The sequence below is a fragment of the Anoplopoma fimbria genome, chromosome 14 (genome assembly GCF_027596085.1).
Source record: "Anoplopoma fimbria isolate UVic2021 breed Golden Eagle Sablefish chromosome 14, Afim_UVic_2022, whole genome shotgun sequence".
In the NCBI taxonomy this organism is placed as follows: domain Eukaryota; kingdom Metazoa; phylum Chordata; class Actinopteri; order Perciformes; family Anoplopomatidae; genus Anoplopoma; species Anoplopoma fimbria.
In genome coordinates, this window is record NC_072462.1 from 17,801,904 (window position 1) to 17,817,379 (window position 15,476).

At 38.0% G+C, this 15,476-nt stretch overlaps 1 protein-coding gene across 1 annotated transcript; it reads left to right on the forward strand.

Annotated features, from left to right (window-relative positions):
• The first annotated feature begins 1,436 nt into the window (after positions 1-1,436).
• si:ch211-282j22.3 (ER degradation-enhancing alpha-mannosidase-like protein 3) lies at positions 1,437-14,046 on the forward strand. The gene is made up of 21 exons (XM_054612067.1): positions 1,437-1,791; positions 1,902-2,225; positions 2,621-2,666; positions 3,575-3,675; positions 4,706-4,745; positions 4,894-5,006; positions 5,217-5,370; positions 5,664-5,798; positions 6,035-6,140; positions 6,338-6,435; positions 6,614-6,739; positions 6,848-6,931; positions 7,704-7,787; positions 7,986-8,110; positions 8,259-8,424; positions 8,705-8,862; positions 9,501-9,618; positions 10,603-10,776; positions 11,079-11,244; positions 11,378-11,569; positions 11,736-14,046. Exons 2-21 carry the CDS (start codon positions 2,089-2,091, stop codon positions 12,026-12,028), a joined length of 2,616 nt encoding a protein of 871 aa, XP_054468042.1. The 5' UTR covers positions 1,437-1,791; positions 1,902-2,088; the 3' UTR covers positions 12,029-14,046.
• Positions 14,047-15,476: the final 1,430 nt, after the last annotated feature.

The following is a 15,476-nucleotide window of genomic DNA, read 5'->3' on the forward strand; positions in this document are numbered from 1 at the left end:
ACTGCATGTTGATCTACAGGTCTGTTATTACAGTTTCCTTATCATAACCAAAACCTGCCCCTTAAATCTTATATATACAGTACCAGTCAAAAGTTTGGACACACCTTCTCATTCAACTACTTTGAAGAATGTAAAATATAAAACATATTCTGGTTTGTTGAGCATTTGTTTGTTTACCACATAATTCCATATGTGTTCCTTCATAGTTTGGATGTCTTCAATATGAATCTACAATGTGGAACAAAATAAAAATAAAGAAAAACCATTGAATGAGAAGGTGTGTCCAAACTTTTGATTGGTACTGTATATTAAAAATGTAATAATAGCAAATTATAGATTATTATCATGCACATTCGTTTACTAATTGAGGGCACGTTTAGCCTTGGCCAAAATGCATAAATAGCCCTACTTAAAATCCTGTGGAGAAAATAGAAGTGTAGTCTACCATAACACTTCAAGAGCTGTGACAGCTCACCACAGCATCCTACATTGGAGAGATGATGTTATCAAAGGGGGCCCGTCTCCAAGGAGACACCGGCCTCCTTTTGAGTTAAATATTTGCAAAAACAGATAAATGCATGCAATCCAAGGGAGGTATGAGAGTGCTATACTGGGAGGAGAGTACCATTGCGACATCTTGTGGCAAATTGTAGAGACTACAAGATGTAGAGGCCTGGAACAATTATGAGATAAGTTATTTGTCATAAGGATTTGTACCTAGATAATATTCAACTGGTTTTCAAGTTCATTGTGTTCGTGTTTAAAATACTAAATGATATGATAATATACAGTACCAGTCAAAAGTTTGGACACACCTTCTCATTCAATGGTTTTTTTTATTTTTTATTTCTTATTTTTTTCTACATTGTAGATTCATATTGAAGACATCCAAACTATGAAGGAACACATATGGAATTATGTGGTAAACAAACAAATGCTCAACAAACCAGAATATGTTTTATATTTTAGATTCTTCAAAGTAGTTGAATGAGAAGGGTTGTCCAAACTTTTGACTGGTACTGTATATGATTGTAAATCACTAAACACATGCTACCAGTAAGTCAATTTATGCTTGACACATACACCCCCCTTGACTCCGCCCATTTAGTGACGCGTGTCAATCACGTAAACATTTGAGCACTATGCCCTAAGTGCAGCCTGCCAGGGGATCTTACTCTCTGCCTGAACAATAACCCGACGTACAAAACATTGTCAAACTGCAAACTGAAGCATAAACCAAATCAAAATATTCTATAGTTATACATTTAACCACTTGAAGAGCGTCACTTGCTCAGGGGGAAAGTGTGCTTTAGCCTACGTGGGAATAAAGCTCTCCTTAAATGATGAACTCAGGGCAGGAGAGAACCCAGGCGGACGCTCAGCCGGGTAGCAGAACAGCCGGGCCGTTCTCTGACAGCTCGCTCTGTCCTCGACGTCAGGTTACTGTTGTGCAGCAGTGATACCTGCCGACGTGTCATTGACCATTTAACTGTATGACAGTCAGTTCAAAGTTCAAGGGAATAATTTATTTTGTAGCCCAAATATTTTTTTTGCGTTATTGCTGTATTTAGCCGTGAAGCCCTTTGGCTAACTAACTAGCATTGTTAAAGGCGAACTAGCTGCTCGTTAGCGGCTAGCTTGCTAGCATCATGGATCCTCGCAGCACTGTTGTGGCTAGCAAGCGTTAGCTACACTGGAGCTCAGTTTTCTGGCTACCTAAATATATATTTTTTTAATATTTCTTTGCTTTTCTTGATTAAACAAGACGATCTGGTGAGCCAGTGTCTCGTGGTCAGTGTTGCTTTTCTTATCAACAGTTATTGTTTATCGAGCCTCTATTGTTTACATGGATACTGTCAGCTGACGTGCACTATGGACATGTGGTGCTCGTAACAATACAGGTTCAGGAGCAGAACAACTACGGTGGACACATGGAAATGGAGGCTGGGACTCTGCAGCCGACTCATACCTGAGAGAGGATGAAGGAGGACAGCTGTGCCTGCTGGACTGTTTGACACTGAGTGGGCGTTGGACAAAGGACAGGAGTGTGTTGGTCTTTATTCAAGCTAAAAACCAAAACAAGACTACATGATGAGAAAAGGAAATCTGGTCCACACTCCTGGCACTGGGATGTTGCTGAAGACTTTACTGTTCACCAGTCTTCTTGGCTGGGCGAAATGTCAAGAGAGCCAGATCATGACACCAGAGGAGAAGACTGTTATCAGGTGAAAAAGACATTTAAAGCTCTGTTTAGATGTGTTTGTAAATGAGTGGCTGTGGAAGTATCTACAATTTCGTAAAACTTCTACAGTGTACAAAGGAGGCATAAATAGGCAAGATATATGTCAAATACTACACTCATTTAGGTTGGGCAATATTGATACAATCATATCTCTCAGAATACACAATCTTGTATCAAAATCTGATTATACATTGCATTATATTGCGTTTTCTGGAAATTCAAATGAAAACTTAAGACAGTAATTAAATGGAAATGTCTACTGCCTATGTATTAGATCCATTGAGTTGAATAGGAAAAATAAAGATATTTGATCATTATGATGCAATTCCATTTTCACATTTTATTCATTTATATTTTTCCCTTTTTTTGTTGTTGCAGGGACCAGATTATTGAAATGTTTGACCATGCTTACGGCAGTTACATGGTAAGGTGTTCACTCTGATGTTGATTTTAATAATTGTAATTGTAAGAGGGAAGTCATGAAAAGCTTAAGAGGTCAAAACTCTAGAAATATTTGTAGTATAAAAAACAACAACTTAATTGTGATTTTTGGCATTTATTAGCAGCATGTCAGAAGATTCCAGCAGAACAATTTATGGTGCTCTTAATAATATTGATTCAGCTCTTGTCAGTGATGAGAGAAGTCTGGATTGTCCCTTTTAGTAAAGCAAGCAATGAGAATGAACAGTGAGATGATCTCATTCAGTGGGTCAGAGTTCTAAATGTAAGCTGCATCTGAAGTTTTTGCCAATATTTTTTTAAACATGAACTCATACCACAAACAAATATTTTTGATAAAGCTCTCTAAAATTTGTTTTTAAATAATTAAGACAAAGAAATATTCAGTAATTAAAGGTAAAAAATAAATAAACTGCTCAGTGCTCATGTAGTACAAACTATGCAATGTAAATGCAATTTCCGCTTAACTACCCCAAACAAATCTTTGGCATTTTTTTAACTGTAATTTTTTATATTCGGCTGATTTCATGGTTGGGCTGTAGTTTTCAGACTTCAACTCCATAATTAATTCAGGCCATCTAATTGGAATCTGGTTTAAGTCTGGAATACCAGATTTAAATCTACCCTCAATCCCAATTGATGAATAGCTGCAATCAGTAACCAGTATAATTCAGGGAAAGTTTTGTGTGAAAAAAAAAAACAGTTCCATTAGTGATCCAGCAGTTGTGTTGTGTGAGATATTTAACTTCAATCTGCTGATTTATTTTTCCTCCAAGAGAATTTTCAAGCCTCCACCCTTTTTTTCCTTAATGACACCTTTTCTGTAGACTGCTAAATGAAGCTTGAAGACAGTAACTGTTGTTTGTGTTGCAGAAATATGCCTATCCAGCAGATGAGCTCATGCCTCTAAGCTGCAGGGGGAGAGTCCGTGGCCAGGAGCCCAATAGAGGAGACATAGATGACTCCTTGGGGAAGTAAGTTCAGTTAAATTGCCTCAAACTAACAAGCCATGTTTTTTTAATTCCTCAATGGAACCCAAAGTTAATCGCACACTTTTGAAAGTCTAATAATTACAGTAACTGGCTTTGAGTGCTTTGTGTCTTTAAGGCATTGCTTCATAGAACTGTGCGATAGTTGGTTTTTAAACTCCTAAATTGCTGATTATAAAACTGAAACTACATTTTATCAACATGTGCTTGATTCTGTCCATTTTTTAAATATCTTTTGCCTGCTTCCAAGATTCACTCTTAACTGAGAATGTTAAAAGATAGCAATAGAATCAAAGAAAAAAATACACCTGTGCATTTGCTGCAATTTTGTATCCACCTTTTTCTGTTTATTGTAGGACATCCTTACTTAAATTGATCAAGTTGTATTGCAAGTCGTTGTTTTATATCACTATCCGCGCTATACTATAGAATAAAGCATTATATTGAGCTGAAAAAAAACGTTTACCTTGATCTGGTGCTTTGAATTTACAATATCACACATTTAATTTCTGCATCATATTTGCTATTATTATTTATCAGTTTTTCTATTTTGTGACAAAAAAACTAAATAAAAGTCGAGAATATAATTGCATGGGATAAAATATGCATGTGAATGTAGATTTAATACACAATGTGATACCTAAGTAATATCACCTCTTTTTAAAATGTATTTAGCGTTTTAAAAGAAGACAAAGATTACATTTTCTTCAATAATACTGTGCTGCTCCAAACATATTTAATCCAACATGGAGTGGATGCCCCAGTTTCATAGAAATACATGATTTAGATGCAAATTTTAGTCAATGTATTTTACAAGAAGGCCATAAGTCACAGACTTGCAGTACAATACATCCATTTATGCACCATTTATGTTGCATAATGTAATTTCACGACAAATGCAACAGATTTTAAATGTAATATTCAGTGGCTCTGGATCAGTGATGAAGTGGGACCTCAGCTCCACGGTGCTGTGCTAGAAGTTCTCATCATAACGTGTCGTTCATCTTTTCTGTAGGTTTTCCCTCACACTGATTGACACCCTTGATACCCTGGTGGTGAGTTCTTCCTCTGTTTACAAGAATACAAATAGTTTGATCACCTTTTTTTCTGAGTCTGTTTTCTCACTTTTCTTTTCTTTTCAGTTTTTATTGCCCCTTTTTCAGCAGTACATTTATTTGTCCCTGTCTGTGTGTGTGTGAGCAGGTGTTAAACAAGCTTGATGAGTTTGAGGACGCAGTGAGGAAGGCCATGACGGATGTACGACTTGACAACGATGTGGTGGTGTCTGTGTTTGAGACCAACATCAGAGTATTAGGGTATGAAACATCTCTGAGATTTATTTACTTTTTCAGTGTGTATTTAACATTTCATGCTCGTATTAATAGATTCATCTTTAATCATTTGACTAAAAATGTAAAATATTTCCATATCACCACAGCATATTGCTAATACTAGTGCTAAGTATTTCAACCTTTTCACGTTTTCTGTTTAATCTTCTATGTTTAAAATTCCTTTAATTCTCCCAGAGGGCTTTTGGGAGCCCACGTGATGGCCGACCTGCTGCGGCAGCGTGGGGAGAGGATGCAGTGGTATCGTGATGAGCTCCTACACATGGCCAAAGAGCTGGGCCATCGATTACTGCCTGCCTTTAACACCACAAGTGGCCTTCCCTACCCTAAGGTATATCTTATTTCATTGATAAATACCACAGGGCTTATTTTAGATGTATAATATGCAGACGGAACAGAGAGCCTTCTGACAAATCTTATCAAGGATGACCCTGGAATTGAACTCAATGCATTGATAGCCAATAGTTCTTCAAAGTCAGTGCACCACAGAGGAACTAATGAAGAACATAGTATTTATTTTAGTAAATAACTAGAAATTATTTGAGCTGAGTGTATTTCAAGAACCTAAAGTAGACAAGATTAATGTGATTTAAAAAAAATAAAAATGTCTTCTTGGTTTTCCAGGTGAATCTGCGGTATGGAGTCCTAAACCCACTTTCACGCACAGGCACTGAATCGGACACCTGCACAGCATGTGCTGGAACAATGATCCTGGAGTTTGCTGCCCTCAGCAGACTGTCAGGAGAGTCTGTTTTTGAGGTATTACCTCCCTCTGCCTCTCTAGAGATGAGGCTTTTGAACATTTTATTTTATCTCTTTGCAATACAGACTTATTGTGAAATTACTGAGCTATAAGAGTAGAGTACAGTCATTTTCTTAGAAATGATAGCTGGCTATAACTGATGCCTGTTGTTGAAAGATAAAATCGTGTTAGAATGATGTAATTGTTTTACCAGAAAAATCATAAGGATATAGTACTTGTTATTGTTTTATAGGAAAATGCAAGGAAGGCTCTGGATGTCCTCTGGCAGAGGAGACAGAGGGGAAGTGACTTGGTGGGGACCGTCATCAATATCCATAATGAAGAATGGGTCCGGAGAGGTAAAGCAAAACTTTGGTTAAGATAAGAGATTAAAACTCTTATCTTAACCAAGCAAAACTTTGGTTAAGATAAGAGATTAAAACTGGACCCACACATAGAACCTGATAATTCATAATTTGCTTGTACAGTGCAAACATATTCAACAGCTTTGTACATTAACCATATTATAGTAATCTTTTCACTTCTGTGTCTGCAGACAGTGGAGTTGGTGCTGGTATCGACTCTTACTATGAATATCTGATGAAGGCCTACATTCTTCTAGGAGACAATGTTTTTCTGGAGAGGTTCAACATTGTAAGTCATCCCTGTACGCCAGCATAGAAATCTATATCCAAGCATCTGGCACCTGCTGTATTGTCCCCATGTTGCAACATAATTGGCCCCCCGCTGGCCATTTTGTTCATACTGTGACTGCGGGTTGAAGCCATTTTTCAGTGTTTGCTAATATATATTTCCTGTTTGTCTTTAACAGCACTACAGTGCCATTATGAAGTACATCAGTCAGCCTCCCCTGCTGCTCAATGTACACATGCACAACCCCACTGTGAGCGTGCGCAGCTGGATGGACTCTCTCCTGGCATTCTTCCCTGGCTTACAGGTCAGGGATCCTCGATTAATCACATTCACTACCATTAAATGTTGTAGAAGGTGTAGAAATTGTTGCACACGTGTCTCTGGATTCCAGTGATATTTATTGTTCATACAGGTTTTGAGAGGAGATCTGAAACCAGCTATTGAGACTCATGAAATGCTTTATCAAGTCACCAAACAGCACAAGTTCCTTCCAGAGGTAAATAATCTTTGTTGTTTTTGTTTATTTAATGACATAAAGGAGGCATAAATAGGCAAGATATATCAAATACTACACTCATTTGGGTTGGGCAATATTGATACAATCATATCTCTCAGAATCCACAATCTTGTATCAAAATATGATTATACATTGCATTATATTGAGTTTTCTGGAAATTCAAATGAAAACTTAAAACAGTAATTAAATGGAAATGTCTACTGTCTATGTATTAGATCCATTGAGTTGAATAGGAAAAATAAAGATATTTGATCATTATGATGCAAACATCCTGAAATTCAGTTTTGCCATTAAGCAGTCTTTCTCATTACAACACAGCCAACAACAATAACCTAATAGAAGCAGTAATATTGAAGGGATAACAACCTTAGTATAAATAGTTTAACTAATAGTTTCAATCACTGAATTTATATTGTCATATCACCAAGTATGACAAGTTACAGTGGGATATATTCATACTAACGGAGATGGGAAATGTAACAATGAATAGGTGTGCAGCAGCTGTTGAAAATCATCACAGTCAGAGATGTATGAAACTATGCTATGATGAATATTTATTGGTGTAGTCATCACATTACACCAAGTAAAGAAATAACAAAAGTAAATGCCTAAGTAAAGAAATAACAAAAGTTAAATTCCTTGTTGCTAATCCTCCTTGTCCCATTGTTAATGTGAACTGTTAATGTAAAAAGATCTTAGAAGAAGCCGTGTCACTAATGTCTTTTGTTGTCTTTGCTTGATCTCCATACAGGCTTTCACTACAGAGTTTAGAGTTCATTGGGGCCAACACCTACTGAGACCAGAGTTTGCAGAAAGCACCTACTACCTCTATAAGGTGACAGGCCAGTGCCACAGTTAGACAAATACATACACTATTTAAGCTATAATACTATTTATACATACTATTACTTAAAATTGAAAATGTCCGGTCTGATATAAGTAAGCTAAATAACAAAACTACTCAACTCTTGTACTATGTTCACAAAGCATTTTTATTAGGTGTGTGGTCGAGATTATATTTTGATTTCTGCAGGCCACTGGCGACCCTTACTACCTCAGAGTGGGACAGTCGATCGTGGAAAAGCTCAATGCCTACGCCAGGGTGCCTTGTGGGTTTGCTGCTGTGCAAGATGTCCGCACTGGGACGCATGAAGACAGGTAAAAAGAAAATGCAACTACACACATGTTTACAATGTCACGTTTCATTTGGATAAGCAACCTCAGAAGGTGTGTTCTGGTAAAACCTTTCCGGTGATGATTAACTGTTATGGAAACTAAAAATATGTGTATGTTTCTTTGTCTGTAGGATGGACTCATTCTTTCTGGCTGAGATGTTTAAATACCTGTACCTGCTGTTTACGGATAAGAGTCAGCTGCCCATCGATATTGACGACTACATCTTCACCACGGAGGCTCACCTCCTCCCTGTTTCTCTCTCCATCACCCAACCGCCCTGTCAAGGCAACAATACGGTGAGAGCTCTCCCTTTATCACAAACACAGGTACAAACATTATATTGCCATTTTTAATTAGGATATTTAAACTGTTTATAAAACTATTTGTAGACAGTGTAATTAATGACGCATGTTAGTAAGTATGAATAGTTGTTCTTGTTTAATGCCATCATTTATACTGTTTCTTGTTGTATAAAAATGGGGCATATTGTCAACTGACCCTTTTTAATATGTGAAGTGACATTTTAGTGTATGTGCTAAAAGTGTTGAAAGTTCAATTGCTGTTTCTGTTCTTCAGGAGACTGTTCCTGTTTCTCAAGAAGAAGATCTGTTTACACACTCCTGCCCCAGCATGGAGACGTTGTTTCCCAACAACCCCTCGTTTGCCAAAACCATACGGGACAGCTACAAGTACCTCACTGGAGTGGGACGAGCCTTCCACCCCTTACCTGTCAGGTGTGTTGAATACCAGCCGCAACAGCTATAGAGTGCTGCAAGAAAGAAATAAAAAAAAAACCTGCAATGAGGGGGAAAAAGCATTTTTGCACTTCAGGTTCCCTCGTCTCAAAGTCAGGGGGCTTTTTGAATGTGTTTTTGGTTCGATGCCTGAAAATAAGGTCTGTGGTTAACACAAACTTAAGCTATTTTATATATTGTTTCTACAATATAAAAAATATGTCAGTAAATAGCCCTCTTATATATTTGAAGCTTTTACATGTCTTGAAAGAGGCGGTAGCTAAAAAAAAAAGACAAGACTACACCACTCTATTTTTTTTACCTTGTGAGTCATCGTGGTAAAATGTGGTCTTGGTCACCTACTACAGCAGGAACTACCAGAGAAGCGGTTTTAGAGTACTTTGCAAGGTGATTGTATTTCTGTCTATCCGTGGAGATTTTTTCACCGCAATAACGTCACAACCGCTCAGATGCAGTCACAAAACTTCAGAGGTGTGTGGTTGAGATCAAAGTAAAGGTCAGGTTTGAAGATAGTTATGGTCTCTAGGGTGATCTCCAGTTCTAGAATGAAATCAGCGGTAAAACAAGTTTACTTTGACTACCTTGTGTTTTAACTTTCGTGTGTTTGTAATTTACAGGGAAATTGAACTACCGCTCCATGATAATGGGATGGAGCCAGTAGAGTTCTTGAAGAGCATGGGCATTTCTCTCACCCCACTGAATGAGGTCATGGCAGGAGAAACTGGAAGTCGGATGGTATTTGAAGTTACTCTGTACTCACTTCATGACATTAAGTTCTGCCTGTCTAAGCATCCAAAACTTTAGGCAAGTAAATGGTTTGCACTAGGCCCCAACATTGAACAAAACAGAAAAAGGTGTCCCTTTGATTTCCTTTTAAAACAGTATTTTTTTTACAGCTAAAATAATTTTATTTCGAGCATTAGAGTTTCTCTCAAAAAGCCTAAATAGCTATCTGTATATGCACTTTACGTGTTTATTTGAAAACCCTTTCTTGCTAGCTTACAGGGGTGATTAAATGGGTCAAACATATCACCAACATGATTGAGACATTTTTGGGATTTTCTCTATGCTTAGCAGTCGTGGTAATAGGCTAATGTGCTTTCCAAAGTTACCAGAAAGTGACTCCCTGCAGTTAAAACACGGGGATCATGAGGATGTTCTTCAGCAGGTTCTGATAGCAGACATTTTAGTTTTCCTTGAGTAACAAGCATGCAAAACATGTTTTCAATTCCCAATTTAAGACCAGATTTTGTCCGTTTGGCTCCACTGATGCACTCAAATGGCCTGTTCAGCAATTTTATGCTGTGAGCATGCTTCAATAGAGCTGTCAAAAGAAGTTAATTATAAAACCTGGCGTTGAACCAATTATATATTTCAAATGTGCAAATAACAGGGAGTTGAGCAGCATCAATATACAAAGGTTGTAAGCTGCTTTGGTCAAATAATAGAGCTTTTTCTATGCTCATAAGGAGTAAATATGCCCCTTCTGGTATCATGAGGTGCATGAATGGCTGTAAAAAATGCCTGAAAGTTTGATTGCTAACCTATACAGTATCACAATATCCACAGATTCCCTTATAAACCATGATAACAATTGAACTGGTTATAGCATAACATTGTCACAGAACGTACCTTTCTTAACTCAATCATGTCACTTGACATCATGGGAAAACACTGAATTTAAATGACTTTGAGTTTTTAAATATGAATCCCTTTTAGGAGCATAAAGGAGTGTACCGGGTAAAACTTGTGGCAGAGGTGAGCCACACCACGGAGGAGGAGGAAGTGTTGCCGCATGTTGTTCAGCTCATATCCCCCCCATATCTGGGTAGGACAGTCCTCACAGCAGGACCTGCCAAGTTCGGGATGGACCTCACCAAGCAGGAGCACGGGGTGAGCTTCCATTGTGACCATAATACAGTATACAGTGTCAACAAAGCCCCCAACTCCCAGCTTGTATATGAAACATGTGTTTGATGATGATAATAACATGACAAAATACAAGAATGTTATGGAAGCCATTACTTTTCAGGGAAATGATGGACCTTAACAAACCAAGGCCAAAGCATTGACTCTTACAATTACATTGCTGATCTTTCCTGAACCATGGAAATATTCCTGTTTTGTCTTACCTGCACTTCTCCTTATCTCAACACCATCACTTGCAATAACACACTTCACCTCTTGTGCCGCAGGTGAAGGGCAGCATAGTGAAAGCCTCTCCCTACACTGCATGTGAGCCTATAGATAGTGCAGTGGATCTTAAAGGCCATATCGCTCTGGCACTGCGTGGTGACTGCATGTTTGCTGTAAAGGCCCGTCGGCTGCAGGAAGCAGGGGCCATAGGAGTCATCTTTATAGGTGAGGATGAGTACCAGAGGAGCTGGGCCTCATTTTTTGTTAAAGTCCATAGGTTAGACTGACTCTCAAATACTGAAGATTGGACCTCATGGAAATTAAATCATTTAAATGACTCCCTTATTCTCTTTCTCAGACCACCGCGAGGGAAGTAATAGTGAGGATACTCCCCTCTTCCAGATGGTTGGTGATGGCGACTCCACCGAAGACATCACCCTGCCTTTGGTCTTCCTTTTCAGCCAAGAGGGTGCCGTGCTCACAGCAGCTCTTGAGGAACATCACAATGTGGATGTGCTGCTGCTGCCCAAGGAGAGGCAGCTGGGACATGGTGAGGAGCAGGAGGAGGAAATTTAAAAGGATAAGGCTGGCCGATATTCTATATTTTTGTTATCGTCAACAAATCTCATGAAAAGGTCTCTTTGATCAAATTGTAATTCCTCTCTCTGTTCTTGTTCTAATTTTGTATATCATGGGCTCTCCTCCTTATTGTCCAGATAAGACAGAAAAACCTGTCAGCATGAATATCAAACTTCGTCTGGCAGAGGAGGGGGAGCTGGAGGACGGATCAGCCAGAGGGCCCACCTTGGAGTTTGTCTTGGAGAAACAGGAGGTGTTTCTTAAAGAAGAAGAAGAAGAAGAAGAGCTGAGAGGAAAACGACAACAACAACAACCACAGCAGCAGCGGCAGTTCTGCTCACAGGCAGCAGGGATTGACAGAACTGAACAGTGTTCAGCAGATTCCTCTCAAAACGCAAACTCTAACAGTAGACCAGACGCGAACCCTTGACCACTGCTGATCCCGAAGCAGTCAAGTTTCCTAACACTGATTTTTCATCAGTTTCTGAATTGGGTGCCTCTCAGAGCCCCTCACTGCCCACATGGAGCCCTGACCGACCCAGCCTGCATGTTTACAGCCGATGGAGAAGAGGAAAGCAGTGTGATGACTTCTAAACCTAAAGATGTAACTACATTTATTAGACAAAGAATCAAAGTGGGGCTTTTACTACTGAAATGAGGGATGTCGTGTGACTAAACTAGGTAAGTTAGAGACAAAAAGCTGTAGGTTAAGATGGCTAGGCTGGTGCTGCCTACGCCCAGCCTGTAGTGTAGCTAGGCACATACAAGGTGTTTGTGAGGATAATGACATTAAAATTCCTCACCTTGAGGAAAACATAGATAAGGCAAACATGTACTCTGCTAGGTTTTTTATGCAATGCTGTTTGTTTTTAAGGTGGAGTGCACCTTTTCACTTCAACAGCTGCTGTTAAGTATTCTGTGATGGGGAATGGGATATCACCTGGCCAGTAGGTGGTGTTAGCTACCGTAGCCTCTCAATAATATGATGGTAGAAGATGAAGGAGATGTGCTGGGGCCAATTTGGAAAGTTTTTTTTTTTTTTTTTGTACTAGTAAATATCTTCAGGGAATTTCAAGAGTGAATGCAGTTTGCTAGGTTGACCCTTTTGATGAAATGTTCATGTTTTTGTTCTGCACTTAATTTCAATAGTGTGTGCGTGTGTGTGTGTGTGTATGTGAGTCTGCAATGTTTTTAATATCTAAAACACCCAAGAAAGAGTCTGAGCTAAAACATCATTGCTATCAGATGAAACCCTCCTTTTTTTTTAGGAGTCATCATGCAAGGAATAAAAAGTCTGTAGGATTAACCACCATGAATTTATGAAATTAAGTTTGGATTTTTCAGGTTGTATGCTTCTTGTTTTCCAGCCTATAAATAACTTTGTAGTCATTATTGAATTGTTATTAATCATGTCACCTTAAAAAATTGCAAAAAATGACCAAAGCTGGGTTTTTTTGCAACTGAAGTCTTCATGTAACTCTGGTTAAGTTCCAGATGCAGCATCACAGGTTGGTGAGCAGTCCCAGACTGCTATGCACTTTGAAACACGGGTATGATGATCGTCTATGGCAGATTCATTTATTTGTGTGTTGAAATTAGTAATTGCAGTCATACATCAACCAATTTACATTGTGCACTTATGCAATGTTTTCAGCCACCTATATAGACAACTCTACGAGGATAGTTTGAGAACCCAAAAAAACATTCTAATATTTAGTGACTCATACATTTAGATTGTTTTTGCATTATCTAAAATGATAACAGTCAAACTGGAAAGGCCCATTAAATCCTGTGCATTGTTTCCAAACTATGGTACAGTTAAGTGACACTCTCTACACAAACTGAACCATTTATTACGAAGAATCACGTTTTGTGACAACTCAATAATATGCAGAACTCTTTTAACAGCTCATATTCACTTCATTCTCACTAATAATTTGTTGCATTAATTTATTTTCTTTCTTTTGTGGTACATTAAATGTGAGCTTATTTTTGTGTGGGGGAAAAACACTTTTCATGCCAGAGTTTGTTTTCTTTTATGTCATTACAGTGGACCTGTTGTTGATGCAGCTGAGTTAATTTTAAGCCTTAATCCAACATGACTTTTTTTTGTTTTTGTTTTGTTTAGCCTGTATGAGGCTTTGCCAACCAGTATACCTCAGGCCCTCTGTGTGTTACAGCTCACACAGAGAAAAGCACCTTTTTTTTTTATCGTTTTACATGCTATTTCATTTTCAGCTGTTCTCTGAGATTTCTGTTGATTAGTGGCTGAAAGTCAAGTGCCAAAAGATGCATGACGTGACCCCGGTTTACGTTTCACATCTTCTTTGTGTTTAGTTTCTGACTGTGAGCCAAGGCAGTCTTGTCAATAAATTTGAAATCACAATTACCAAAGATTTTTACCTATGTTTCCCTGCATTATAGATTTAAATTAATCAGCATTTTAAGCAGCTGTGGAATATGTCAATTGGGGAATATTTTTTTCCTATTGAAGTAATCAAATCTGGAATATCTGGAACTTCAGCAGTCAAGTTGTCATTTGTCTGTGAAATGTTCGACTATATCACTTTGGTAGGAGAGATATTCTTGTAGTTTGAGCTTTTCCCATTACATTAAGCCATTTTAGCATCACTATGTATTTTCTGTGAAGGATTCAGAGAGGAAACATGAGGATTTATTGTGTCCAAAAAGCAGAAAACCAAATGCCTCTGTTCTTGAGCTAGCAAGTGTATCGGTAAATGCACTGAATGTGATTTTTTGTTTTTGTGTTTTTTTCTCTCTCTTGTTTTTTTTCTTTGTCAGGAGAAGATGAGACAGACCTTGAAACCTTTTGGGTCCGATAGGAACAGCTACTTCAGAACAGCACAGTCATAAGAAATGATGACATTAAAGATGATGTCATTGATGATGACAGTGGTGATCTGACAAGAGAAACTGATTCACACATAGATTTGATAACTGACAGAAACAGCTGCTGTGGAGAGATGGTGGCCACGTAGAGGTTTTTGTTTCTGCCCTGGTCACTGAATTTCAGCATTTGTTTGGTTTGGTCTTTCAGCTCTAAGCAAACAAACATCATCATTGGCTGGCATTCAACATTTTGACTAATAATAAGCCCAATGGACAATAATAGAAAGACATTTTACATACTTTTTTAATTTGTCTGTCAATACATTTAAAAATATGTCTTGTGGCATCATTTTACTGCACCTGCTACATCCTGTTAAATAGGGAAACATACACTACTTGCTAATCAACTTTATCCCTTAACCACTATCACCATCAGGCTATTATTAGCCAATCTGTATTATTAAATTATTAATAAATTGATAAAAATAAATAAATAATTGTTTGATAGTGTAAACTCAACTGCATGTAAATAAGATTAAATATTTTTATCAGAACATCTCTAGCAGTGTGTAAACTATGAAACCAAACACATAATAATCTAATGTTATTTAAACAAATAAACCGGTTTACACGTCTCACGTACCTTATGGGTCCTGTATGTAATCCCTCAGCAAACTGCTGCCTTCAGGTGTTGTGGGAAACAGTGACATCTCGATTGTAAGAAGCATGTGGTGGATCTCACGGTAAAGGCAAAAAACAATAATTTTAAGGTGTACGTCAAAAGCTGAAGTTCAAAATCAAAAATAAATTATCACTTTGTTGTCAGTGATTGCACAATTTCCCCTATTCAGTTTTTAACTCTGTTTTTCGTTTAGTTGTCATGTTTGACCTAAGTAGAGAAATGAATACATTTGTACAGGCTGTTAATGGGTTGCCATTCTCTTAAAAGTATAATGTTAATAATAATAATCAGGAAAACACAAGTCTGCTGTCTGTTAGGGCAATAAATCCGTTTTTATTTGGGAGTT